This window comes from Serinus canaria, chromosome 9, assembly GCF_022539315.1.
Source record: "Serinus canaria isolate serCan28SL12 chromosome 9, serCan2020, whole genome shotgun sequence".
Lineage (NCBI taxonomy): Eukaryota > Metazoa > Chordata > Aves > Passeriformes > Fringillidae > Serinus > Serinus canaria.
In genome coordinates, this window is record NC_066323.1 from 14,386,270 (window position 1) to 14,411,411 (window position 25,142).

At 41.2% G+C, this 25,142-nt stretch overlaps 1 protein-coding gene across 4 annotated transcripts in view; it reads left to right on the forward strand.

Moving 5' to 3' along the window:
* Nucleotides 1–2,061: 2,061 nt before the first annotated feature.
* TFDP2 (transcription factor Dp-2) overlaps nt 2,062–25,142 on the forward strand; it is a 55,753-nt gene continuing 32,672 nt past the window's right edge. Inside the window, exons 1-3 of one of the 4 annotated variants that reach the window (XM_050977990.1) lie at nt 2,062–2,194; nt 16,040–16,133; nt 21,740–21,806. In XM_050977990.1, coding sequence (XP_050833947.1) covers nt 16,092–16,133; nt 21,740–21,806 — 109 coding nt within the window. In that variant the 5' untranslated portion in view covers nt 2,062–2,194; nt 16,040–16,091. Of the gene's footprint in view, nt 2,195–4,635; nt 4,936–16,039; nt 16,134–21,739; nt 21,807–25,142 lie in introns of those variants that run through there. The other 3 variants (XM_050977991.1, XM_050977992.1, XM_050977989.1) reach the window with 3 other exon arrangements.

Sequence of the window (25,142 nt, forward strand, 5' to 3'; positions counted from 1 at the left end):
TACATTCTGCCCTTCAACCTGTGCTACATCTTGGCAATTTTCTTTTCTCTGGGTATCTTTCCAATTCTCCTTAACCTTCTTTAATGTGAATCCTTACATGAAGCACAGGAGCAAGTGTGTCTGCTGATTTCTAGTAATATGCCAGGGTGTAGTGCCAAGACTCCAATATTAAGTTCCTCAAAGAGATTCCCTCTACTCCTCTTCCTGCTGTAAGGTAAGATTCTGCAGTTACAGGATATGTGAAACAATTGCTTTGCTTTAACACCTGTATTCAGCTTGGGATTTTCCTCTGCCATCACAAAGTCACTGCTAAAGAAAATGCTCATTAGCAAGGAGGTTCTCTCTCCAAAGCCAAGGAGAAAGGCTTTAAGTCTGGCACTCTGGGCAGAAGTTTTTGCCTGAGTCACTGGTATTCTACATTTTGTTCTCACTGAGGGAGTTTAGTTTCATCATCATCTGCCTTTCATCACCTATTGCCCTTTTGTTGAAGGCTCCTTGACTTAGGTTCTCTTGGTAGCCTGGAGGTTTAGCTGGGCTGAGCTGGCAGTGTTGCAGTGCTCCCAGACCACTCTGACAGGAGCTCAACCTGATTCTGTTCAAATCACTCTGCTGGAGGCAACTCTGCACCGTGTGCCTGATACTTCACCTTTATGTGGTGGTGGTTTTCACCCTGGCAATGGCACAGCTGGAGAGAGAGAAGATACCAAAGACATTATGTAGTCCTCTTGTTCCAGGTGGTATCCTAGAGGACACACTCTAGATAACCATTTTAGCACTGTCACTGTTTAATTTGAAGCAGGAATTTAAGCTGATTTTTCCTTTCACTAACCTCAAGTCTACAGGAGAGAAACTTCACTACAAATGAAGGATGTGGAAAGGCCTTGGTGTATTTACCAGCTGAACCTTTCAATTGGCCTGCCGAGTTGTGAGCTCTGATGTGGAGAGTTTCAAAGTAGGGAGTAAGGCTCTTAAACAGGGGTGTCTGGAAATCTCCCAGGATGGACCAACCTTTGGAGATCAGAGCAATTGCCACAGCTTGTGACATGAAGTTGTCCAAAGACTGAGCAGACAAACCGACATTTTGAAAAAAATTGATTACTGATCAAAGCCTCTTTTGCTTATCTTTTACCAAAAAAAATTATTTTATCTTCCCATGAAATCTTTAATGTGATGTTATCTAAATGTGGCACCTGTTAATTGATAATGGATTTGAAATAAGCTTTAGATATATTTTTACAGGTGCTGTGCTGTCCCAATTTTTGCTGCACAGAAGGGGATTAAAACCATTTTAAAACCTCATTCATACTAACTTTTATTAAAAATATGTCAGCTTTTACTGCTGTCTTTTTGCTTGTATTTAATTTTTTTGTCTCAAGGTTGTTTTCATCAGTTTGGAAAGTATATGCAATTTTACATTTTCTATCAGCGGAGTTTGATAGTAAAGGTAACAATACAAAATTACAAATATTAACTCGTTTGCAGCTTTGTCATTTTAAGATACTCGGTTGAAATTTAATTTTGTATTTGGGATTGGACAGCAATGCAGCACATTGGCATGTGGAGATTGGCAACTGAGTTGAGATGTGTTAATGATCTCTGGGCATTCTGTCTTGACAGATCCCTCCGTGCTGATAGTGGATAACGTCCTATCAGTTTGGCAGTTGGATCATTCATAACATATAGTCCTAGTAAATATGTGGGGACTATGTGGCATGAAAAGTGATGCCTCATAATAGCCCCTCTATTGTTGGAGGAATCTTGCTACTATTAGATTAATTGTTGTATTTCAAGAGAAAGGGGAGATGGAAAAGTCTTCAGATAGTTGAAAATACTATCAGCAGCTGTATTAATTTTGTTACATAGCTAAAAAAATTATCAAGTTGGCTGTGTTTAAAAGCTTACTGTAATAAACTTGACCAAGATTTTTGAGTACTGTTTTCTTTTAAGCAGTATTTTCTGCTCTACTCTAACAGCTAATTTCATGTAAAATTAATTCAGTTGCTCTTATTTGTTTTTAACAAGAACATTTAGACTTGCTTTCCCGTCAGGAGAAAGTTAAAAAAGCAAAATACTGCGTTGCTGAAAGCCTGCTACCTTCTACTGGCATAATCTCTGTAGAAAGATCCTTCAACTAGTCCCACTATTTCCAGGATCAGGGCACAGCACAAGAGGCTCAGCAGTTGAAGAGAAAGAGGTAAGAACCATTTCTAGCCTGTCAGTGGGGTTGTGTTACTGGTCTGAGCTAATGAGTACAAAGGTGTGAGTCCCTCTTGAAACAAAGAGGTGTGACAGTCCTGCAGGTGAGTCGGTGCTCTGACCCAGAAGTTGGGCAGTGTGTTAGTTTAGGGCTTTAAGGGGAGTCAGGGCAGGTTGAGCAGGAGAAAAGGGTATGGTGGTAGTTGGGGAGCCTGTTTTGGGTTAATGTTTGTGCAGGTTATCACAGCAAGGGCTGAGGGCTGACAGGAAAGCAGTAAAACTAGCAAATACTGAAAAGTGATGTACTGTGAAAGGGAAAAGAGCTGGCATCTAGGAGGGATCTGGCTGGATCTGACAGGCCAGGGGGAGCAAGGGCTGGGACACCAGACAGGTTCTGGAGGGCAGGCATAGCTGCTCAATTCACACCTTAGAATGTCTAAAAAACCCAATTCTAAGGGGGTTTTTTTCAATGCAGCCTTCATTCTGGGGTAAAATTTGGGATTTGTGAAAGTTCTAAACCAATACACAGTCTTTCAGAATGTTGCATAAATAGCATACTTACACTCATGCAAGTTGGTCATTGTTTCACCACCTTCAAACTCAATAGTGTGTAAATGTATATGTATAGATGTGTGTATCTAGAGTTAGTCTGCAATTTGCTGTTGAAAGCAAATGCAAATTACAGCAGTGACCTTCCTTCTGTTTCTCTCCTTGGGGGTTCAGATGGCTATTTTTCATGTTCATAATCAGCTCCAGTATCTGACTTCAGCTCATCAGTGTTTCTTGTCAAAAAAGTAAATAAACCAGTGAACAAAAAAGAGATCTGTGAAGCCCAAGTGTCTTTATTGAGGCTAGGTTCAAGTAGTTGTTTTGCTGTGGTAAATAATAATAGTGCAGTAAACCAGCCAACCTGGTTGGTTCTGGTTTGCTTCCTTTTGAAGGTAGTGTGTGCCTTCTGCACTTCTGTCAGGGCGTGTGTCATATTAGTGGTTGTTGTTGTACCTGTTAGAGGGGGCTCCAAGAGAATACACAATAGTTGGCATATTTCTGTTGCTTCTGTGAATGTATCTTGCATAACACTGCCAATATTGATAAAAGGTCTTGTTACATGTCATGGAAGTGTTTTATAGAGGAGGAAAAGAAACTAAAGCTACAGTCTGGAAATTCATAGGCACATGCAAGATTTTCAGTTGTAAACTGCCCCATTGCAATAAATACAAAGGTCTTGTTTGCTAATACTGCTAATATTCCTTAGACTGACATTTAGGAACTCAATTTTATAGGCTGAACACCTTGTTTTTTGACATTCCTTCCTTTTTTAGTGAAGGCGACAGGATCAAAACCATGTCTTTCTAGAGCATTTAATGTCTGTAATGCAAGAAAAATAGAAGTTTACCATGTTTGATCTAGTATATGTATGATCTGAAGGGATTTAAAGCACTTAGTGTTTGTGTCCCCATAAATCTTGTTTTGCTCAGCTTGCTCAATGGCATTAAGCTGCGTTTGTGTTGGAGAAATATGCAAAACGGGTAACTGCGCGCCTTGGATGTGTGCCTGGCGGCACTTGAGAAGACTTAACAAATGTTGCATCGTTGCGTTGAATGGAACTAGTGCTGAATTTATTTTTTTGCTCCCAGGAGTGCTTTCTATTTATATAGTCTCTGTAAGAATACGTAACCCTGCTTCGTTGAAACATTTTTTTTTAAGCGGTAAGGAAACGTTAAAATCAAACACTTTTTAAGGCTTTTCCAAGGCGCCGAGCTAGGCCTGGTTTTTGCGGCTGCGGGGCGGGTGCCGGGTCTGGCAGGGCGGAGGTGCGAGGGCGCGGTCGCTGCTCCCCGGCCCCGCCGCCTTTGTTCGCAGGGGGAACACAGCAGGAGCTGGGCCCGGGCACGGTGCACAGGCGGCCCTGACCTCGTTCTGCCGCCGGCTCCCGCACCGGGGCCGGACGTTCCTGGAGGGCCCGCGGCGCCGAGCCTGCGGCGGGGCTGAACTTTGCATCCCGGGACTCAGCCCCAGGAGCTCCTCGCAGATAAGCGGCACGGCCCGCGGCCGCAGCCAGCGTGGCGCCGCGCGTTATGTGTAAATACAGGCCTGTATATATTTATGTATTTGTGTATTTATATACACTCCGTACCGCCCGCGGCAGCTGGGCGCCGCTGGGACAGGAGCGGCCGCCTGGAGCCGTCGCGGGGATCGAACCCGAGTCCCGACAGCGGCCGGCGCGCGCCGCGAGGGAGAGGCGGCGGCGGCGGGTCCCGGCCGGCCACGCCCTTCCGCCCCGCCCCCCCCGGGCCCGGCACGGCCGATTGGCGAGCGGTGTGTGTACACACACGGGTCCGGGCCAATGGCTCGGAGAGGGCGCCTGACGTCACGCGTCGCGGCAGCCAATGGGCGCTCCGGGCCGGCAGACGCCGCCAAGCTTGTGCGGGGGAGCAGGACCGGGTAGCGCTCGGCGCGGGGCGGGCGCGGGGGGGCGGCGGGGCCGGGCCGGGGGCGCTGCGGGCGCTGCTGCCGCCACGCACCGGGGGCCGCCCGGAGGTCCCGGCTCCGGGGCCTCCTTGCCAGCGGCGAGTGCGCGGCGCCGGCCCGGCCGAGAGGCGTCGTCGGCGCGACTGGATCGCTCCTTGCCGCGGCGGCTGCCAAGGGACCGTCGCCGTCTCGTCGCCTCAGCGTTGCTGTCTGGGCCCAGCCCGCGCTGCCGCCCGCCTTACCTTCCGTCCCTGACCGGGCCTGCAGGTGAGCGGGAAGCGGGGGGCGGGTGTGGGGGGCTGTGAGGGGGAAGGGCAGCGCCTTTCTTCAGCAATCAGCGGCCGCCGCCCCCCGTGCCCCGGGCGGCGCGGTCCCGCCGGCCTTGCCGCCCTCTCCCCGGTGCCGCCGGGCAGCGCGGTCTCGCCCCACCTCGTCCCCCCCCCGGTGCCTCACGCCGGGCGGATCCGGGAGGCCGGGAGCCGGTGCCCGACACCTGCGGGCCCGGGCGGCGGTGACAGCCGGGGCGCCTCCTCCATTGTGGGGAGCGCTGGCGCGGCGGGGCTGGGCCGCGCCGGGCTGTGCGGGCTGTGGAGCGAGCGGCGGCCCGGCCGCGGCCCCGGAGCGGGAAGGCACCGGCGGAGCGCCCGGCCCTGCTCAGTGGTGCCTGAACTTCGTGTCGGGGCGGTTCTCACCCGCGGGTCTTATCGGGAGAGGGTCAGTCCGGCACAACAACAACAAAACTTCCCTGCCTGCCTCTTCCTGGGAGTTACAGGCCTGCCCTGGCTTCCAGCTGTAAAGGGCTCAGCGGCAGAGGTGAACCCAGCGTAAACACGTCTGTTGCAGCTCAGAATACAAACAATAGGAGGAAAATACGGAATAAGCAAACTTCCTTGAAATATGGAAGAAAACCGCAAATGAGAGCGTGCTCCCTCATTGAGTATAGGGGGGATGCCGAGCTGTGTGTCTCAGCTTATGCTGCTCTCCTCTGGAGAGAGGACTTTGAGTTTCATTTTCTCTGTAAATTCTTGATTTGACAGAGAAAATGAATAGATTTAATTGATATGATATAATATGCTAGGTAAACATTTTTTACAAATTATTTCTTGGTCAGCTTTTGTAATTCTGAAAGCAGTTCAATTATTTTTTTGACTCTTCATTAATATGGCTCACAGTGACTTTTTTTCAACTACTATCACTGATGTAGCTTAATTATGTGGACAAAAGGTAATAAAATGCTAGAGGTTGTGTAGTGCTGTAACAAATTGCAACTTGATACAATCTTTGATTCAGAAATAATGTTATGCTGATAAAAATGGATGCTGTTAAAAAAGAAATTAATAGATTTTCTCTATTCCTTTACCCTTCCCAAACTAACCTCAGTTCTTTTGATTATATTATATAATATTATATCCTGTCATACACAAAACCAGATCTGTGTAAGTGTGGTAAGGATTGAGAGGACCAGTGTTACAGGGCAAATGCAGAGCTGTGTTTCACAGCCCATATTTATGCCAATGCTCTTTATACTCACCGGTGGTTTTTGCGCAGTGAAGTATTGAATTTCAAGAACTTCTGTTCAAACTAACGTGGAGGGTGTTAAATATAGCACTTTGAAAAAAACATGGAGGACTAAGGAGAAGTTTGTGTTATAGAAAAGACTTGGCAGGAGAGGTGGTCAGGAGGGGATAAAAGTCAACTTTTCTTTTGAAAAGTTTCTTACTATGAAGTGAGTCTAGTGCCTCTAGAAAAGGACAGAGTAACAGGTAAAATGATTTAGTTCTATACTAGGAGAAAAAAGAAAATTATTAAATATTAATAAGATTGTCTCATGGGTGAATTTAAGAGTGATCTTATGTTACTGTCAAATTATTTGGCTTTCTTTTAACCACTTCCCCTTTCAACAAAGATTACTACTGCAGCATAGCAAAAAGCACAAGTCAAATGGTTTCTATCGTAATAGAATTAATTTTACAGAAAACACACCAGTGAGAGGAATGCTCTTAATTGTTGCAGAGGGATCTGACTGGTGGCCTCACTTTACAAAGTGGGAAGGTACAGTTTTCAGAAGAGCATCTTGGCAGCAGCTCTCCTGTGTACAAGACACAGGCCAAGCTCCCCAGCTGGGCAGCAGCAGTGCTGTTCTGCAGGGAATGTCAGTAGGGCCAGAGCATTCCTTATCTCTGTCTGCTCTTGTCTGTGTTGGACAGCCCTGTAGAGACCTCTGGTGCATCTGGACACACTTCCTGAGCAGTTGTGAGCACCCTCCCAGTGAAGATCTTTCAGTAGCTTTGGCTAAAATTGTTCAAGGTTTAGTGAAGAAACAGGGACCAAACTTCCAGCATTACATCCTCGTCAAGGGTGTGTGATGTTGGTTTAGACGTGCAGACCCTGTCACTGTGCCTTTGAAAGCTGAATGTGAATCTCTAAATGCGATATAGAGTAGTGGTATGGGGGAGAAGCTGCTGCAGCCCATCCTATGTAGAGAGAAATATTTAATTTCTGTATCCTGATGTGGAGCAGAATGAGTTCTAGTTATAGCCAGTCTAATTCAGTTCTTGGAATTGCATTTCTGCTGTTGTGCTACTTGAATATAATGTTCTTAGGGCTGTCTCTAATAAGTGATAATCTCTTAAATTGTTTGCTTTTTCATTTTTTGAGTGTAATGGTATAAGACTTTCTCCACTGCCTTTTCAATTACATTCACTGTACATGAGTCTTAATGAACCAACAGTGAATCTTAAAATAGGGAAAAACGGCTGTCTGTTCTGCTGCAAGGAAATACCCTTGTGAATTTTTTTTGTGCGTAAAGCCAAGAAACCACTGTAATCAGATGGGTTTGTCTCAAAACTTTAGGTATTAGGTGAAAAACAGCCCCAATGTCTTGGAGTGGTAATAGGGCACATAAGATGGTGGAGCTGAGGGCACAAAGGGTCTGTGGTGGGATCTGAGAAACCAGGGATATGCAAGGAAATATTGTGTAAAGGTGCAGGTGTGATAGGGAGTGAGAGTTTTGTAACAACTTCCTGGATTGATTCTTCATGTATGTTTTGTAACATCCAGTATTAGAATGAAATGAATTATTTTTCCCCCCATTATTTGTATTTGTAGGCTATGACTCTTCTGCAAGGATCTGAGGCAGTAGTAAGTGATCTTACTTTCATAGTTTCATTAAAGGAACTCCTTGGTCTGATGTCCCATGTGCAGAGATAGTTCCCAATAAAGGGCTTTACAGGCTGCTCAAATTTACTTTTATGTTTTTCAGTATTTATAGCATAAAAATCTATCTAAGCAAGTCAACTGCAGGCCTACAATAGTTCATTTTTTTAAGACCACTATAATGGAACTGTAACAAAAGCACAGCTTTGTAGAATATCCTACTTCTGGTGAAATACAGAACAGTAATTAAATGAAGAAAGATGATGCTTGAAAATAATTTGAGGTCCAGCTATTCACTTAGTACTGTTTAAGAAACTCTTTGCCTTTCAGAACGCGGTTTGCAAAATCCACAGCCCCCTGTGAAGCAATTTGTGAGGATATTTGAATTTACTGAAACCTGAAGTAACTCCTGGATTTTTGTAGTACGTGAAAAATAATGTTTTAGCCAGCTCACATCCAGTATTGGCTGTCACTATGGAGCCTGAAACCAAGCTGGGAAAAGATGAGTGTTTGGTTTTGTTAGTGTGCTTGGTTGTGAACTGCCGCAATTCAGGTGTTGGCACAGTTTCATTCTTTCTGACTTGATAATGTTTAAAAGAGAAGAAAACTTGATTTTTGGTAACTTCCCAAATCATTGAAGCACAAATTCTAGAAGGGGTTTCTTTAGAGAAATCTTTGAAGGCATTATCCAGGATTGTCACAGCACTGGGATCTTACAGTCCATAGGATATTTGACTGACAGGAACAGCTAGGTTTTAACATGACTTGTAGAAATCATCCACTTTATAAAGCTGATGTTTTTTTGACTGGGATTGTGTTATTTCAGTCAGTGGATGTGCCCTGAGCACCAGTTTTTACACAAACAGGGGTCAGAGGAAGTGGTGATGGTAGTGGGACTGCTTCTGTTCCTCTTTGCTAACAGTGAGTGGAGTGCCCGTGTCCAAACCGTGGAATTCTTGTTAACATCTATCAACCAAACTCCATTCGTGAATGGAATTCTGGTCTTGCAGCTCAATTTATTTTTTCCTGTGGAGCTTAGAGTATGCTTCTGTGTTAGGCAAGGCAGGTTTCTCCTGTTCCATCAGGTTCCTGCTGCTGCCAGATTTGTATTGGTTTGGGTGGGAATAGCAAATGATTCAGTTGTGGCTTACAGCCTCTTTAGTACTTTTGTTTAATGGAGTCCCTCACTGACCTCTTTTGGGTGATTATAACATCTGGCTGGGTGTATGGGAAGGTTAATTTGATAGGAATTCATAATCCATTTACCCATGGGTGGTGTACACAAATATGTCCTGTGTGAATAAGGGACTATTTTAATTTACTGTTTTCTTACTGCAAATTTCAGGGTGGGAAAAAAGAAAAATAAGGTCAGAAAGAAATTAGTAGGTTGTAACAGGTACCCACTGTCTTTAAGGATGTGAACTTTTAGTTGTAGAGAGGAATTCTTCGACTTGGTAACAGCTATTATAATGTTATTTGTGGGAATTAAAGCAAATCTATCAGTAGCTGCTCATTAGGGCTTGTAAATGCCAATGCATTGACATACTAAAAGTCACTTGTGAACTGTAATGGTCATCCAAGAATATATGGTGGTAACACGACCAGTAATCATGGATGAGATTAGAAACTGCAAGTGAAAGTGAGCTTATGTTCTCAGAGTGAAATGCGAAACCGTGTGTGCATGGGCTCTCCATTTCCTGGGAGGAAGGAGTTAGGTAACTTCCTTTTGTTATAAACTTGACCTTGAGATTTGAGGAATGTGAGAAATATATTTCTGTTCTCTTAAAGGTGTAATCAGGTTATTGTAAATTTCAGTTTATTTAAAATTCAACTTGCAATTGCAAATACATTCAAACATTTTTTTTTAAATCAATAACTTCACACATACAATTGATGCAATTTCAAGCTGTGTATTGATTTGGTATAACAGCAGAATTCTGCTCTCTGTCATAAGCAAATTATTAATCCTGCTTCTTGCTGTATAAGAAATTGAGGAAGCTGTGATCTGGAGACAAAAATACCCCCCTCCTAATGGATTTTTGAAGCATGCACACACCCCAGTGAATTCTTCAAAAGCATACAGTAGTATCCATATGAACAAGCCATATGGAACCTTTTGTCACATTTCATTCCATAAGTAAATTTTGAGGGATCATGAATGCTTTTTTTTCAGAAATGGAACTGGTCAGTCAGTGGCCAAGTCTGAGGGCTGGTGCTGTCCTGTGCACAGGCTGAGGTGGCCCTTGGAGCTGTCAGGGGTCACAGCAATTAGAAAACTTTCTTGTACCCCCTGTCAGCCCCACTGTTGAATTCTGACAATATTAGAATGGAGGTGGCTCACTGAGGAGGTCAGGTAGCAGTGGGAGCTGTTGAGGGTGTGCAGCATTGGGAAGGAGTGGAAAGTGGAGGAAGTGGGTAAAAGTGGAAGATCCCTTGTAGCAGTCTCAGCAGGGGTGGGATCTCAGAGCAGTGCAGTATGTTTCATGGAACTGTGCCCTTCAGGTAACGTTGTGTGCTGTCAGCAGTGTTCGTGAGCTTGTTCATCACCAGAAAAATCCCTTTTTGCCTTTGTACCAAACTACAATTAAAGAATTTGTAACCTTTACCCTTTGGTGAATACTGTCATAGTCTTCAGCCCATGCAAGAGTAGAGTTAAATAGTGGCATTAAACTAGAGCAAAGCTTCTAGCAAACTATGAGGAAAATAGAAGAAATACCTACTAAGTCTTCATAATCAAGTTTTTTTGCCATATAACTTGGTGATTTTTAATTAAATGCAAATGTAAAATTATTTTCAGTTCACTGGATGTTAAGATCCTTCCAGCTGTGAAGTGTAGCCAAAAGTATATCTCAATAGTGTGGTTAAACATTTCCATATATTTGTCAACACACTGATACTTCTGGAAATTTTTAAATCTCAAAATTAAAACTTACAAAACCAGATTAATATCTAGAGCATTCTCTGATGCATATACAGTGTATGGGCTGGTGTTAGGAAGAAGCTGGTGTAGAAGTCTCGGTAGACAAAAAAATGCTGTTTTCAGCTGAGGTTGATTGAAAGAGGAGCTGATGTGTTCTTGGCAGTGCACAAAGACCATCTTACCATGGTATTTTACAGTCATCACAAAAATCACTACTTTTTTTTCAAATGTCAATCCATTGTGAAAATGAAATTTCTTCAGGCAAAAATGTGTTTGTGAAAATACAGTGTGCTGTTTGTTCTGAGAGGAAATTGTACCTGCTTGTTACTACTGAAGCAGCAGACTCCCAAATGTTGTGCCTGTGTAGTAGACAGCTATGGGCTAGAAACCCAGTGAGAGAACAAAAAATGAGCTTTTAGAATAGATTGCCTGCTTAAAATAAAAACCCTGCCGATAAATTTCTCTTAATTCCAAATTTATCTTGGTAGTGATAAAAGTTGTCTATAAATCTCAAAAAGACATTTTAGATCGTGCTTTAAGTGCTGTGTGAATGTTACCCACTGTGCTGATGTCAGGCCCTATGAACTCTGTCTTCAATGACAGTAAGCTGGTTTGGGGAATTAAAAGAGCCTTCAGAGGTGCAAGTGCTAGGGAATTATTCCATGTGTTTAATGTAAAGTTCTCCTCATTTGGACAATAAGAGACATGCTTCACCCCACTGATGCAGAAAGAATCCATAAGTGCTGCCCTGTTGTTAGGCATGTAGCTCACTGCAGGTGCTGGCATGGAGCGTGTCTAGGAACATGCCCAGGAACCAGGTCCCATGAGGGAAGGAGCACCCAGGTCCAGGTTCCTGGAACTGGGGACTCAGCCCTGTCAGGACTGGGGAAGCAGCAGACTTGAGGGTCAGCAGTGCAGTTAAATGAATGGAGATCTTGAGCCCTTTCAGCTAGGAGAGAGTTTGAATCCAGCTTTGGATTTTCTTCCCCTGTCACCTGTCCTTCTCACTCAGACCTGTCTTCGCTGCTGGGATTCAGGATATTGAGTAGCCTCTATCAAACAGTGCTTTTTCTAGTTCATGTATACATGTACAGTCATATACTGTGTACATTGGTAGTAAATAATAGGTACAACAGTGAGTAAATACAACTAGTGGGAGTAATTGGAATGTAGCATTTGGGATCCACTCCCAGGGTCCTGAATGGGATCTAATTAATTTGTTGCCTCAGTATTTGCTACATTAAGTCCTTGAGGGGACATTTGCTTTCAGCAAACCACTCAGGTTGGTGGATTTCCTTCATGGAGCTGAAGTGCTACTGTTTATACTCATTGAACTTGCAGGAATGCCTCTTCTGTTTTTCCAAGTTCTTTGTGCTATGTAAACTTGAGTTATAATTACTGCTGTTGCCAGGAGGTGTCAGTTAATTTTTTCTGATGATACATTGGCATTTTGCTGGATCTTACCTGGATGATGAGATCTTCACTTTCAGTTTGGGTTCAGGTAGTTTTATCTTTCATTTGGATCTAGGTTTAAAGCAGTATTGCTCATTTCCTTTTTGTGTTGTATAGTTGGGAGAACTTTTGTGCTTTGGATTTGCAGGCTGCAGCCTCTTAAGTAAAGATGATTAAACAGTGACACTTTTAAACTCAATACTCCTCTCAAATTATTTTATTTTGTTAAAAATTTGTAATATCATTCAGTGGTCAAGTCACTTAGACTTGCTTTGTTCAGTCTCTCTAATTACCTTGTCTGTTATCTACTAGGACTGTTTTAAGGCATAGAGTTGCTCACAGTAAAGGCTGGAAAAATAAGTTGTGATACCTGCCAGATCTTCATCATATACCTCATGGTGGAAGTTCCTTTCAAAGGCTTCCTTAGAGCTACTTTCTAATGTTGTTTTCAAAATAAAAATTACTGTGTGACAGCTGAAGGTGATGACTTATTTCCCATCCTCTGTATGTGACTTGTTGGGTATAGACCTTGGTTGGCTTTTTTGAAGAGCTTCATTGAGTGACAAGCTGGATGTTATATGGCATTCCTGTCTTTTTTTTTTTTTTTTTTTTGATTTTTTTTTTTTCCCCAAAAAGGAGTTAGATATTGAAACATGTTTTAGGAACAAGCTGGAGAAACACTTCCTGGGAGCAGGTGGATTTCTGATAAGTACTTAATAATTCTGAAATTGTACTGATCTGAAAACTTGAGACACACTGAAGCAGCATATGTGTAACAGGTGGTCTAAGCCATGTAGATGCTGTGCATAAATTAGTGGTTTTAAACTGAGCCTGTACTGATTAGTAAGGAGTCTTTTTGTTACTGCTGTCTTCTGAAATCAGTCTTGTAATAGCTGAAAGTTAGTACTATGGAGAGGGATATGAAGAGTATAAATTACTTTCTTGTGGAAAGACGGGTGTTATACAGGTTTCTTTTTCTTAAAACTCATCACACTTTCCTCTTAGCTCACCCAGTTACCTGGAATAATTTTCCTTTACAATACTGTTTGTGAGGTAAATCAGAAAAAGCACTCCTTAGTGGTGATAAAAACCATTCTAGTATACTAAAATATCTCTTTTTTTATCTTTCATGTGTTCTGTAAAGACTTTTCATCATAACAATTTAGGTGATTGTCCAATAGTTGTCTTCATTTGTAGATGTTTAGTACTGATGTAATATTACATAAATGGCACTTTCTGTTGGGAACTGACCTCTGGCACTGAGGAGGGTCTTTGCATGGTGCTGGCCTAGGTGAGGCTGTGACTTGTACTGATAAAATTTTAGAAGAGAAGCCAGGGCAAGTTTGGTAAAGCAGAGAACAGACTGTTATGTTGTCTTATGGGGTAATTTAAAAATAAGACTGGACAATAGATAAAATAAACATAAGAAGGAATGCAGTGTTATTCTGCAGATAACTGTTTTCTGTTTTGCACTGTTTGTTGCACTGGGATTCAGCTTCAAAATAACCAAAACATCAAAATAGATCTGGCATAAAACTCCTATACTGGTACGGATAAAACTCCTATACTGTTTTGCTATAACTAGAGCTTGGTTACCTAGGCTTTTGTAAATTTCATACTCAAACTGGCTTTTTAATATCAGTGGCATAAGTAATTAGAAAACATGTTCTAAAAGAAGCTACAACTCAGAGTTTACAAAGTCAGGCAGTTTGATTGGCTCCTCGTACTCTACAATATATGACCAAAAGGCAATTTTATGGCAGTGGATTATAAACCAAGACTTAGCTTATGAAGGGACAAATGTAGTTCCAATAAAAGCAATCTTTGTGTCTCGTGTGCTCTGGGCTCTGTCCTTATGCAGCTTCATTTCTGTAGAAACCAGCTAAAGAAGAAAAAAGGTTGAGTTTTATGTTTTTCTGTCTGTGCAGTGCAAGCACATGCAGCAACTGGGAATGAAGAAAATCTCCATTTTGAGGCCATCTGTGTCGGTTCTTTTGTCTGAACCTGACAAGAGGTCATGGCAGATGGTGGGGTCACAAAGTCTGGCTTCTCAGGCTTGACAAAATGTGTTCATAAAGCTGGAAGAATCCCAACTGTTCTTACTGGCTAAAGAGCATTGTGGCAAAGGACTGTAATAGTTTATGGACAATACCTTCTGCATCATTAAGCTTGGCAGCAAATAACTTGCCATGATGAACCTAGTTTGCTTATCTGCAAATAAGTTAAAACTGCTCAGCAATTATGTTCTTAACTACATTTTATTTGAGTAAATTACTTGTAAAGCCTCTTAAAGGAGGTCAGTCTGCAACCGGAATTTTGGCCAGAGCTCCAGATGATGGATTTGGAGAGTTCGTCAGCAGGGGTCAGAAATGCCAAAAAAAGAACAGGCACCAAAGATCATAATTTTCAGATGCATTGCAAGAATTCAGTATTTGCTCATTGTCATGACCTCTGTAGCTTTATAGCTTCAGGTTTCAGGATTACTACAGATCCAGTAGCTCCTTTCCCCAGGGTGGGAATAGATACCTCTTTGTAGTATCTCCTCTAAAGCCAGAGAAAAATTTGTATTTTTTTCTTGGATGTTTTGTGGTGAAACTAAAATGTCCAAGTTTTCACAGGAGAATGTCTTAGTAGATTTGTGTGGTGTTATGCTGAAGTAACTGCTTAATTATGGCTGCAATCAAGGGAGGCACCAAGGAAGATAAGTACAACTCAGTCAACAGCAAGTGGAAGATACCTCTAAGTTGAATAAAATGGTTTTTCACTAGCAGTTTAATTGATACGATATCTGAATTAACCAAGAAATGTGTAGAAACAGCTAGAATTTAAAATTCTCCTGGGTTATCCAAATCTCCTAAAGCAGTGATAGGATGTGATGGTAGAGTTCTTCATTAGTTGCACACACTTCTGAAACAAGACCTGGCGCTTTCCTTGGGGGAGGTAAAGACACTGGCCATTCTCAAATTTGACATAGGTTAAAATACAGAGGAAATGGCATAAATTGCATCCTACTTTTGTAGCTGGTGAGTTCTGCTGTAAATGGTCATGACTCTTCTTTGAGAAGGAATTTAGGTATCTTCCTAATTTTACTGAATTGATTCCACACTTCAAAGTGTGAACAGTTCTCTCTCTCTTATACATCCAAATGCAATTCAAATGTCTTTTGTAGTACATTTCTAGACTGCAAGTAGTACTTATAAAGTACTTTTTAAGGTACCTAAACATTTTGTCAAGTTAATTCTGTCTTTAAAATGGTTTGTGTTAACAACATAGATTCATAACTTTTCTTCTGTTTTCTGTAAGGCTTCTGGAAGCTTTCATTTAAAAAATAAGTCACTTTGAGCTATTTTTTGGTGTACCAAAATTTTTATCTTTTCCTGGAATTCTAATATTAAAATTCTAACTACACAGCTTTAATAAAAAAGCATGAAAATATTTAAAAGATGAGTTAGAGCTGAATTGGGTTTTTTTCTTGCATGTTTCCTAAAAATTCTGAATGTTTTCTGTTTTTTCTATATATACATTTGATTTAAAGCCTTCTCTGTTGGTGGCTAAAGAGACAGTGGAGAGAAGTAATTCACTTCAATTTTTAAAGCCAACCTGCATTAAATGCAAAAATTGCATGGTTTTAATTATAAAACTTTAGTAATGATACAACATGGTTTGCTAGGACATTAATGTAGTCAGGCCTTTATGTAAGTTGGGCCTTTATATATAGGATTTCATCTCTGCCTGTTCCAAGCAATGACCATTTTTGGTATCTCTGCAGAACCTGACTATCGTGGTGATTATTTTCTCAGAAGCTTGGGTTTCAACTAAGGTATTTCATTCACTGTCTTACAGGATGTTCATTTTGAAGATTCTGTGAAGATGAAAAGGGATATCTTATGGCTTTATGAAATATAAAGCAATACTGTCTGACATGACGGCAAAAAATGTAAGTATGACTCTTCAACATGTATTACTTTTCATATTGGCATCCTGCCAGTCACTGCTGACTTTCAGAATTGTGTGGACAAATAGAAGAAATCAATCACAAAGACCTTCAAATTCAGAAATCTTACCTGATTTTTGTATTCCACAAATATGTACCCTACCATCTTCTGCAGTATTTTGATAAATTTATACTGGTTAGAAGCTCTTTAAACATGTGGAGTTTAGTTGGTCAGATTGATAACTGAGGCAATGTTTTATGCTGTTTTCATATTGATCCATTCATATTGATCCTTCCAACTTGAGATAGTCTGTGAGTCTGTGATTTCTCTAACATTTCTTCAAACTTACATGAAAGCTGCACATTTTGTTGAATCTTCTCACCTTTGCAACTCTGTAAAATCCTTCCACTGAGTCTGAGTCTCAGATCTCAAGAAAAAATAGCAGGGCTGCATATTATTTGGCTACTGTTGGTACACTCTTGGTTTCTAGAAGACTGGAGGCCTTCTGGTTCCTTTGCTTGCTCATTACCCAGCCTGGAGTGGTGTTTCAAGGCTCTATATTTGACTCCTCTATCCTGAGTTCTGAGGAAGCTTATGAAATGTCTTAACATCCTGACCTTAATTTTCTGCCTAATTAGCTGTCCTTCCTGAGGTACACAGCTTGTGTAGAGAGCAGTTCTGGTTAATCCTGGTGATCAGTGAATTGCGTATGACTTTGGGCCCTGGGCAATTTGCCTGTTGACATCCTGCATTCTAGTTAAATCTGAGGGGTTTAGGAACCAACACCACCAAAGAAGTGCCCCACAATGAAAGTGCAGGTTGTCACCTAGGAATGTGCTCTGTTCAGTAACTGCAAAAGCTTTTGTGCATATTGGGTTAGATTGGTGCCGTGATATAGTTTGGTTGAATTAATTCTCAAGTGTTGGAAATTTCTGTTGGTGTGGTTCCAGGCTTTGAGGTGTCTTATATCTCACTTTTTGATTCAAGCTTACCAAGACATAAAGTGTATATGTATATATTCAAAGCCCTTTGCTTATTATTTCATAGGTCATGTTCATCTCTAGTACAAATAAGTATTTCTACTGATGTATGTGGAACAGCTGCATAAATCCAGGTCATTTGTGGCTTTGACCTTTTGTTTGATGCAGTGAAAGGATAAATACCAATCCCAATAAAATCCATGGAGGGCTGTGTAAGTCATAGAGGGGCAGGGGCTGGAAGGGATTTCAGGAAGCCATCTACTCTGGGGTTTTGTGTAAAGCTCTTTGACACTGGAACCCAGTTGCTTGGTGCTTTGTTCAGGGCTCCATCAGGGCTTTGGGTTTTGAAAATCTCCTAGGACAGACGTGACATTTACTCTGGGTAACCTACTCTTGTTCTGAATATAGAAATATAGTTTTGTTGTTTACCTCAGCACAATGCTATGGTTACTTTAGAGAAGAAATATTTTATTGGTATGCGTACTTTGAAATTTTGCATGCCAAAATCATGCAGACCTAGTCAGATACCTAACATTTATGGGTTTATGTTTAAAAAAATCAGCTGCTGTGGTACAGAATGTAGGACTCAGTTTTCACGTTTACCTGTTCATATGGTGGTCATACACTTTGTGTCATTAGTAGCACTTCTTAGGGTTTTCCCAAGCTTGGTTACTCAGAATTGCTCTGGTTATTCAGAATAGTGTCAGCCCTGGTGTTTCCTGGTGCTGTTAGAAGGGCATAATGCTTCTGAATTTGCAGAGTTGCAGGGTTTAGATTCTGTATATGCCTGGGGGTTTCTGCAGCACAAAACCTGTTTCAAATGTAAGGTTCATATTTGTTACAGTGTCAGAAATGGTTTAGTGATCTGCAGAGTGAGTTGAGGGAGAGAGCTTCCTTGTGAGAGTACTTCCATAATTTTCCTTTGTGTTGAAGCATCAAGGAAAGGAAATTTTAAAGTAATGGAATTTAAACATCTTCCAGGAAACTCTTGAAGGGTTTCTGTCAAACGTGCACAGCAGGAAGCTGCCACCTCTGCATTCTGCAGTCGCTGCTCCTCAACTGGGCATGTGTGTGCTCCTGCTACATCCCAGCCCCATGCAGTGAGCTGTGGCTGGAATGGCTTTCCACCTTGCAAGAAGCTGTGTGGAACAGCAAACAAACCTCCTGTCCAGCCAGCTTGTGCTTCAAGCACGTGCCAGAATGTTCCTGTGGATTGAATGTGTGTGCAAGATGAAAAACCTTCCCCCTTTTCCTTCCTAACTCTGAGCATATGGTGGGAAAATTATCCAGGCTGGGATCACTGCTCATTTTCTTTAAACACAGGACCCTTTCTGGTATCTGTTTATGGAATATTGTTTGTGGGTAATTTGACCTTCCTTAGAAAACTAACATGACCAAAGAAGCTACGAATAATAAAATGTTGAATAAAAGTTCTCTTGGAAAAAAGATGTTTATGTGCTTACCATATACATTGTACCCAGATGTAATTCACATCACCCTGTCCAACTTCGTTATTTCATTCTTTACTTATATGAAAAAATGTGGTTTTTTCTTGCCTATTTTGTATTTCCTTTCCCATTGGTCCTTCAGGTAAAAAGACAATAAAACAGTATTAACAAATAGAGAAAAAAAAGAGCAAATACTCATGGTAAATTTTAGTTTAGTTTACTCAAACAAATGAGTGATATAACCTCAGCAAGTTTTTTTAATAAGACTGTTAGTTATTGATTGTGAAGTTGTTTGTCAGTGCTTCTCAGAGGGTGCCTGTCTTGCCATAGATAAGGTCAGTTAAATGTCTGTGATGTTCTTCTTTCACATTCAGCATGGAAGAAAGTTTCACTGCTCAGGGTGGTCACAGAGACTTGCCCAGCCAAGCAGTAGAGAGGGCTGGGCTACAAGGCAGCTGCGAGAGCTGCTCATGGCAGTTGGCCCCATCCAAGACTCTGGCTATGACTCTTTCCTTTCACCGTGTTTGGAAACTTAGTCACCTAACAGGAAAGGCAAACAAACCTCTAAGATACTGAGTAGTATGCAAAGGCCTGCCAAGTCCTTTCTTCATCTTCCATCTTGGCTGGATTCCTTGTGCTGCAGATGAGCAGAAGTCCAGCTCCTGCCATGCCCAGTAATGCTGGCACTCCGGGCCAGTGTGCTAAAGTAGAAATATCACAGGAGCAGTACAAAAAGTAACAAATGATACCAGTTAAGCATTGGATTGTTTACCGGTTTCAGCTTAAGAATTGTTACAGTACAGGATTCCCAAAAGCAGTGTGTGGTCTGTCTCAGATAACAACGTGGCCTGGGAACTCTTGAACAGTGAGATGGAATCCAATGAAGGTATTGCTGTGCAGCAGTATTATAATGTTGTGTCACACATTGCTTCCTCTGAGTACGTAGGATCATTCTTCTGCAGGAGAACTAAATTCCCTTAGATCTGCCACATTTCTCACTTCAGTTCTCATGAAATTCAAGTTAGTTTTCAAGCTCTTGTAAACTTAGATACAAGTATTATAAAGTTGAAAAAAGTGCTGCTCTTTATAAATTTGCTACTAGGATCATTGTAATGAAAACAACATATTTCTGTGCAAACTGAAGTTCTGTAATTTTGTGTCATTTGGATCGCTGAAGTACAACATACACACAAAAAACCCTCTCAAGTACTTTATTGCATTTCCTTCTAAATCTTTCAGAGAATTAAATGTGGAAGTTACAATTATCATTCTGACACTGTATATGTACATCATCTTCATTGTTTTATTGAAACACTGATCTGAATTAATAGGGAACTGTACAGCTGTAGATCTAGAGCTGAATGTTCAATTGTGAACAAATTTCAGTGCTGCCTTTGAAGATGTTCCTTGTAATCCCTTCTCTTGGAATGAGTTGAGGCCTGTAATCTAACATGATATTTATCCCTGTGGACTCCTGTTCTTTTCCTGAATTTAAAATTTCTCCCATTAGTGCTGTTCTAGTTGCTGCAGAGGCAGGCAGGGCTCCTGGGAGAAGCTGACCCTTGTTTGTATGGAGGCAGCAGAGGTGTGAGCCAGCAGTGCAGCCTCTTCCCCTTGGCTGGGCCTTGCAGAGCTTTACCCTGGGCATTCCCCAGCCGTGCCAACCTCTGGGTAAAATCTCCTCAAGAGCTCATCCTCCATGTGAGGAGCCCCAGTGGCCTCTTACCACACAAGGAGTGTTCCTTGTGCCCATGCACAGGAGATCCTGGAGTGCTGCTCTTTTCCTAGATCTGCTACCAAACCTGCTAAGGAGATGTTGTGGTTTGTTTTTATGTCTTCTCCCTCTGCTCGGGCCCTCCCAGCCCTGCTGCATCCCTGCTGCACCGGTGCCACCTGCTGGGAGACAGCCCGGCAGTGGGAGGGAGGATGGGACAGCCTCTGACACAGCCTCTGGGGACAGCACAGCAGCCCAAGCGCCTGCGAGTGAGGAGGCTTTAGGAGGCTCTAGCTGGGTGTGCCAGGAAGGGCAGGAAAGGGACAGTGCGACAGTGACAATGCCCGAGATAAACTGAGGCCTGTACTGAGCATCTCGAAGGGCTGGTTTATAGCTGAGCTGTTTATAACTGAGCTCATTTGGGCAGTGTTTTACAATCAGTTTTACAATCAGATCTTCTTACATGTCTCTTGGCGGGGAGAAAAAATCTTAGTAGAAGTATTTTCAAGAGTCTGTCACAATGCTGTGTGCAGATTTTCCCCTACAAAAATTATCTGCTGAATACAAGTCTCTCTAATCAGAATTGAGAGACTGAATGCTTGTAGCAGATTTCTTTTGTCTTGTGTAGTTTATTTTACTTAAGTTTAATTTACCTAAATTTAAATGATCCTCTGACTGTAGTATGTTAAAATTCTTCAAGTGGCCATAGCATAGGTTCCATTATTGCTGCATACATCTGTAAAATAAACCAAAATGCTTGATCCTTCATCATATGATTGCCTTCTTTTAACTTGGATAGTGGAACCCTTTGTCCCAATGAATTACAGAAGCACTCACATTTTATAATATTTTAAAAAGAGGTTGGGATATGAGGGATTTCCCATCTGTTCCCTTCCTCATCCAGGATGATCTTGTATTTTTCTGTACTAACTACATCTTCCTATGCTTTGTGTGCATGCTAAAGTCTGAATTGCACTATTCTATATAAGATTTAAGTTTTCCATGTCTCCAGTAACTTCCCCTCAGTAAATCAGTGTATCTCTGAAGACTAGGGAATGTATTTAGAATGCATCAATAGTCACATCTCATACCTGTAGACTGTGCAGCTTGGTACTGAGGCAGTTGGACATGGGCAGATTTCTGCTGTGTTATTGGTGGCAGCTGCTCCCTTTGACTTGGAGGGGATGGTGCCTTACACCATAATAGCCAGAATAGGCTGCTTGGGTCATATGCAGTACACAGTCAGAATGTTCAGGGTGTTTTTTAGATAACAACTTAGTAAAAAGTAGACTTTCCAAATGTCCTGGATACCTTGCCTCGAGTCTCATGCACTTGTTAGACTTTACTGTCCACAGGATTATGATGTTTCATAATGCTGAAAGTTGCTTTCATAACATTGCTAGTTGCATATTAGAAAACATAGAAAGGTTTATCATATTTTAAGACTTCAAAAATGTTTTGTTCAGGTTGGTGTGACTTCCACAAATGGAGACTTGAAAGGATTTATAGATCAGAACCAGAGTCCAACAAAAGGTAAGAGAATTCTGTTTGATGCATACATTAAGACTTATTTCACTGCAGTATATGATTGATTCACATTTGGGATACTCAGAATTTAAATGTTCAAAACATATTTCATACATCCCCACCAGTAATTGTTTAATACCAACATGTGTCAGTAGCAAAGATGGGAAGGTCTTCAGGATTTTAGAGGGGAAAAGAAGTTTTAGTAAAAATAATAAGAGGATAAGCCCTTTTTTTCATTCCTTGATGGTGAATAATGTGCTGAATTTTCTGATTTCTAGCCCACCCGTAAAGTTCCCTGATTCTGTTGTAGTCAAAATGACAGAGAAGGCTAAGCATGATGTCATACTTCTTTCTAAATGTTCTGCACAATAATAATTATGTTTTGTCCTGTCCTGTTTTATCTTAGCACTTCTAGATTAATCACTTTTGACTCAAAACCAATTTATGATCAGTCATAACAGCTATGGTATTCCAGTCAAATAAACCCCTTATCTATATTAGAAAACTCAAGGATTTGCAGTTCAGGAAACATTTCAATTGGCTTTTCTAAGTAAATACTGGTTTGCTGTTATCCACTGCAATAATCCAATGCATGTAGTAGCAGGGAGGTTAATTTTTGGCTGATGCCATCAAACCTAAGAGACTGAAAAATTGGAACAACTAAACAGGAAATGGCTGGAGCTGCTGTATCTTCCCAGTTTACTAAACTTTGCAGAACATGACAAACTGCTGGAGGCCTTTGAGAATTATGTATTGCACATTGTGCTTCATTGTTTTGTGATTATTGTGTTGTGATGCTAGGGAAAAAGACTAAGTGCAACATTTTCAAATAATTTCTGAAACAAGCAATTGATTTGTCCAGAAAATAACTGAATAACTTTATAAAGTATGGGTCATTACTGTTAGGAATATCCCATTCTTTATCAGATTTTGCTTCTGGGATGATGGATGCATATTACCTCCATTTGATATATTCTTTAAAATTATATGAGCTAATGATTTTTTTTAACCTTGAGGTATAGTTAGAAATTGTTGCCATCTCTGTTGAAATAAATTATCTTGTTCACAATGGATTACTCTTCTTAGAACATCAAATATTCCATAAAAGCTGGGGAAACTTGTACAGATACAGCCAGTATCTAAGCTGTCTCTTACTTTCAGTTTAAAATATCCTTTACTTCTTTTGGCATGTCCACTGTTGAACTCTGGAAATTATGGAGGGGCGAAAAACTCCAAACAGGCATTCAGATCCACTGTCTCTTAACAGGGCTTTGTGAGCTTCCTAGTAAAGGCAGTTTGGTTTCTTTGGGTTTTTGTTTGGTTTTGGGGTTTTAGTGGTGGGGGGGTTTTGTTTGTTTGTTTGTGGGGTTTTTTGGTTGTTTTTTAAATATATATTATTTAAATTAAATAATTTGCTATAATAAAAATAAAGGCAATTTATTGCTACATGTCTGGGCCTGTTTATACTGTGCCTTCATAATCCCCTTAGACTGAGGCATGATGCATTTGTGGTATGTTCAAAAACAAAGGAGAGAGGCCATTTGCTCTACTGAAGACCTTTTTGAAAGCATCAGATTTCAAGGGCTGGAAATTTTTGCTGATAAAAAAGTTGCATTTTTCTTTTCTTTCCAAAAAGATAATTGAGGTGTGTGTTGGTTATTTGCCTCTGCCCAGCAGAGGGGGCCTGGTGGGGGGAGCAGCCCCATTAAATCCCAGACACCGGCCGGCTGCCAGGGCACAGCCGTGGGGCACCTGGGACTGGGCACATCAGCTGCTGCTGGGCCATAGCTACAGGATTCTTACCTTAAAATGGCTGGTGTAGACTCACACAAAGGTTTTGAGGAATCTTGCTGTCCTTAGTTAATCCTTCTTTGTTACTGTATTCCCAATTCCTATGAGTTTGCATGTTGTTCTTTGTTTACTGCTGTGGAGGGAAAAGGGAGTCCAGCCAAGAGCACCAGTCTTGCAGCAGGCTCCATGAGGGAGGAGCCATTGATCACATCATAATTGTAGAGGGCTTGCTTTGGGTGGGAATCTTCACTTCTAAGACAACTTCACAATGAACTTCATTCAATGCATCTTTCTGTTACACAGTACCTGTCTTTTACTAAGTCCTGACAGGGCTGATGTTTAAAAACTCGGTGCACAGAGCTGCTGTAAGAGAGGTACTTCATTGTATGCTTGAAGAGATCTGCTAAATGTCCAAGACATCAGAAGTTATCCATAGGCCTGTGCCTGGTTCTTTCAGATTCATACAGCTGTTAACTCCTGTAGATTTGTCTCAGATTGAACAGTAAAAGACTGAAATTGTACTGCTCAGTGTAAACCCAAAGTACACTGAAAAACTGTCTGCACCATTTTATTTTTTTCTTTTCTACAGATCCCTTTGACTTCATCTCTATGGAATTTTTAAAGTTAGGGTTTTAGCCTGGTAATTTTGTGCAATGCACAAATGAAGAAATGTACCAAGAAAATACTTGTGTACTAATAATGCAATAATAATTCCATTTTTTCTATATGCATTTATCATACTGATCTCGGAGATCAGTAAATTTACTGATCTGTCTTAGTGTAATAGAGGACCCTGAGGACACATCACATATGTTATTCCAAAATATCCCAAGGGCTGCTGATATCTCACAGCTCTGAGCTGGGGTTTTTGCCATCATTGTCAAGCTGTAGGCTGTATTATTAAAAATGGCTGTCATTGAGACACCTTTAAAAAGTGCACATTTGTTTAGAGCTCTGAATATGAAATCCAAATTGCCACCACTTCCCTGGTGTTTTGTTTGAAAATTCAATGGGTTTTTTTGTTGATGTATGCTTTGTGTGTAACCCCAGCTGGTTGGGCTGTGCTCCCCATCAGCCATGGTCTCCTTCAAACTGGCTGTGACAGATTCTATAGATTCTCTAGTTGACATTGTTTCTGATTATCGTTGCAACTAAGCTGCAGGCCTAACAGATTTAGTTATACAGGAAAAAAATCACTAAAATCTCTTTAGCTTCATATTTTTCTAGAAGTGCATGCTGTTTATGTGAAATTAGGCTATTTAGGGTGGCACATAATGACTTAAACTGAGTTTGGTGGGCTGCTTTGGGTGTGCATGAGAGCATACATGTACATAAACATGAATAACATTATCTGTGTGACTGCTTGAAGCTGAAGATCATTTAAATTGATTTTTTCTTTTTGTGTACCAGTAAAATTATTGCACAAATGCCAGGAAGAATAATGGTTATGTAGCAATGATGTTTTTTTAAAATATGAAATTATAACAACACTGGTTTCTCTCCCTGAGAAGTAACAATAGTGGCAACTGAAGAATGTGAAAATAATTTGTG